General features: G+C 41.8%; 1 protein-coding gene across 1 annotated transcript; it reads right to left on the bottom strand.

The window, feature by feature from the left end:
• Positions 1 to 2,038: 2,038 nt before the first annotated feature.
• LOC129044248 (coiled-coil-helix-coiled-coil-helix domain-containing protein 2-like) lies at positions 2,039 to 2,774 on the bottom strand. Its single transcript, XM_054502022.2, has one exon. It carries the CDS (start codon positions 2,760 to 2,762, stop codon positions 2,307 to 2,309), a length of 456 nt encoding a protein of 151 aa, XP_054357997.1. The 5' UTR covers positions 2,763 to 2,774; the 3' UTR covers positions 2,039 to 2,306.
• Between the last annotated feature and the right edge of the window lie 851 nt (positions 2,775 to 3,625).

The following is a 3,625-nucleotide window of genomic DNA, read 5'->3' as shown; positions in this document are numbered from 1 at the left end:
CGTACCCTGTGAGCCTGCAGTCTAGAGAGACATTGATTGTATGTTAACACAATCATGATTAATGAATCACGACTAGGACAGGTATTAAGAAGGGAAGAGTGTGATGATGGGGTAAATGTGAGGGGGACTGTTTAGCTCACTTTCAGGAATTGCACCATGAGAATGTGACTATGCAGCAGAAAACTGACAAGGGTATACACTGAAGTAGGAATGTACTCCAGCCATTGAGGTACGGCCTGTGTAGGTTACAACCATGCTCAGATGCAATGGAGGGAAACTGATGTTATGAGCGAAGAGGAGGAGATGTCTAATCATGGGTTAATCTCACAAAATACGTGGAAGTTGCAACTTCGTAGAGCCACTAATCTCCTGAGGAGCAAGGAGGTAAATACCTATTTGAGGGCCACAGATATTTCCCTTCTCCAAAAATCCTAAGGCAAGAATATGTTATAAGAATTGGCTTCTCTAGGTGGGCCCATCCCTGAATGGACAGGTAATGCAGGGTCTCCTGAATGTCATGTACATTGTGTCTAGTGTCCTACCATGTGCAGAGGGCAGAGAATCCAGTGTAGCTTTAAAGAGGAGTGACTGGTTGCTTTTTTCCTTTTGAGTATCTGTATGTATGTACATACATATTATATATATATATATATATATATATACAAAAAAACCTAATAAACAGAGATCTACTTGTCAACCACCTAATAAATGAATGTTATTATTTTGCCATACTTAGTTATACTCTTTCTCTGTTTTAAAGAAAGGACTATAAGATGACAGCTGAGGTGCAACACCCATCCTTTTCCTTTCCCTCCCTTCTCAGAGCTAACTATCAACTGAAGGTGGTCTGTATTTTTTTTTTTTTCTTTTTGAGATGGAATCTCGCTCTGTCGCCCTGGCTGGAGTGCAGTGTCATGATCTCGGCTCACTGCAACCTCTGCCTCCCGGGTTCAAGTGATTCTCCTGCCTCAGCCTCCTGAGTAGCTGGGACTACAGGCACAAGCCACCACGTCCGGCTAATTTTTGTGTTTTTTAGTAGAGACAGCGTTTCACCATATTGGCCAGGCTGGTCTCAAACTCCTGACCTCAAGATCCACCCGCCTCGGCCTCCCAAAGTGCTAGGATTACAGGATGAGCCACTGTGCCCAGCCTGTATTTTTAGAAAACTTTTACTTTGTTTTTACTTTTAAGTTGTATTTATAATTTTACTATAGAAGTATCTATAAAAATATGATTCTGTGTATTTAAAAAAATTTACACAAATGGTATGCCACTGTGTATTTCATTTGCAATTGTTTTTTAATTCACCATTGTGTTTCTGAGATTTATCAGGGTAGAAGCAGTCAATTCATTTTAACTCTTGTATACTTTCACAAAAATGAATTAATCTCCAGTTCTATTATCCTGTTCCTTACAGATGAAAGCTGTTTCCACTCTTTTCTGTCATAAACAGGTCTGCAATGCACATCTTTGCACAGTCTTCTTACGCTCTTGTGTGGGAATTCCTGTAGAGTGCGTTTCTGGAAGTGGAATTGCTGGGTTGTAGGCGATGCATGCGTGGAGTCAGGCTGACTAGAAACTACCAAATTGTTTTCCAAAGTGATAATACAAATTATACCCAAATTATATCCTGTTTTCCCACGTTCTTGCCACCACTTGATGTTTCCACATTTAAAAGTTTTTCCAGTCTTTCAGAGGCGAAATGATATTTCATTGTTGCTTTAAGTTGCATTTCCTTGATTATTAGTGAGATAGAGACCATTTTCATTAGTTTATTGGACATTTAGATTTTTGTCTTTGGTGAGTTGCTGTGTATATCCTTTGTCTGTATTCTTAGGGTGTTTTATTAGTAGTAGTAATTATTTGTGGGAATTCTGTATTTATTCTGGATACTACTGCTTTATCAACAAATAGTTCCTTCTAGTATATAACTTGTCTTTTAAATTTGTTTAAAAGTTAGGATATGATTGATTTCTAACCAATGCCATGGAACATATTCTTTCACATGAGAATTGTTTATTCAAAGTCATTTTTTTGGAAGAAAATGACTTTATTCTAATTAACTCACAAAGAATAAAATCATAACAGCTAGTTTAAGGAGGCCACACAAACGTTTGCCCAGTCCCAGATTCTACAGAGTAGGAACACCCCTCCTTCCATTTCAATTCTGAAGCAAGGAAGCTAGGAATGACAGGAGAGGTTTAACTGATGGTTACACATTATACCTCACTATCAATTCTATTTTTATACTAAATTAACTTAGTTATGAGAGCTGATTTTCCATCTCTCCGGGTTGAACTTCTTGATTAGGCCAATCCGTTTGCAAGTCGGCACTGTTTCAGCACCTCATTGAAACCCTCACAGAGCTTGATGTCACCCTGGTTCTGGGCACACTCCAGAAACTGTCTGATCTCATAGAAGCAAGGCTGTTGCTGCTGTGCCGGCTGGGTTCCCTGAGGCTCCTGGTAAGCGATGTCAGGCCTCGCAGGCTCAGCATTACTTCCTCCACGGAAGCCCCCAGTAACGGCGTGACCCAGTGTGTGCCCCACAGCAGAGCCCACAGCCACGCCAGCTGCAGTGGTTGCCCTCTGGGCCATCAGACCTGGCTGCCGGGACGCAGCAGCAGAAGAGCCAACTGCAGATGGGGGTGCCGCTGCTGGTGGCTGAGCAACTGGTGCTGGCCTGGGTGCAGCTCTCATCTGAGGTGCCCGGCTGGCCGTAGGGGCCATGCGGGAGGTGCGGCTTCGGCTTCCACGCGGCATCCTAGGTACGCGACTGCTGGCCTCCAGACCTGTGACCTCAAAGTCATTTTCTTAGGGGTTTCTGTAATTGGTCCCACAATGCTGGCACGCCTGAAACTTTTCGGGATTTCTATCCTGGAATTGCATTCGAAGTCAGTAGGACAATTAATGAAGGAAATGAGTTTTGTTCATTTAGAGGCAGAGTTGACAAGTTTTTCTGTAAAGTGCCCAGATAGTAATTATTTAAAAATTTGCAGGCTAAGTTGCACCTACTCTGCTGTTGTCCTGAGTGAAAGCAACTGTAGAGAGCATGTAAACAATGAGCATGGCTGTATTCCAATACAACTTTATCTACAAAAACCAGGCTGTGGGCCAGATTTGCACTAGAGTCATTGCTTTACAGTCACATATTACTTTTGATTGGTAAACTTATTGCACGGTGTGATTAATCTTTATTTACAAAATTTGGTAACGTATGTCATTTGGTTGCTGTCAGTAATGAAATTCACGCTGATAAATGAAGAGCCACCTCTACTGGGAACATGAATGTTGAAAATCAAGTCAGATAGGATACAAAGGGAATGAGAAAATCAAACAGCTAGAAACATTTGAGCCATGGCACATGACCTTCCAATGCAATCACTTTAAAATCTCCTGGGCTGACTAAATGCTGTGAAAACACCCCCAAATCTCAATGACAGCACAGTAAGCTTACTTCTCCCTTTCTTACTGGGCCAATGTAGGTTAATTGGAGTCAGAGGAATCTAGTTTCTTTGCCTTTAGTGGTTCAATCATGTCTCAGATGGTCTTGAGAATCTCCAACAGCTGCTCTGTGTGTGGCTAAGAGATGAGGAAAGAGAGGGAATATGATGACTGTGCTGAAG

Source organism: Pongo pygmaeus, chromosome 13 (assembly GCF_028885625.2).
Source record: "Pongo pygmaeus isolate AG05252 chromosome 13, NHGRI_mPonPyg2-v2.0_pri, whole genome shotgun sequence".
Taxonomy (NCBI): Eukaryota; Metazoa; Chordata; class Mammalia; order Primates; family Hominidae; genus Pongo; species Pongo pygmaeus.
Note: the sequence above shows the minus strand (reverse complement) of the source record. Positions and strands in the feature narration are given on the sequence as shown.

What these genes read in the sequence shown, in the direction of transcription:
- LOC129044248 (XM_054502022.2), bottom strand. Translation starts at nt 2,762, where the DNA reads ATGCCGCGTGGAAGCCGAAGCCGCACCTCCCGCATGGCCCCTACGGCC.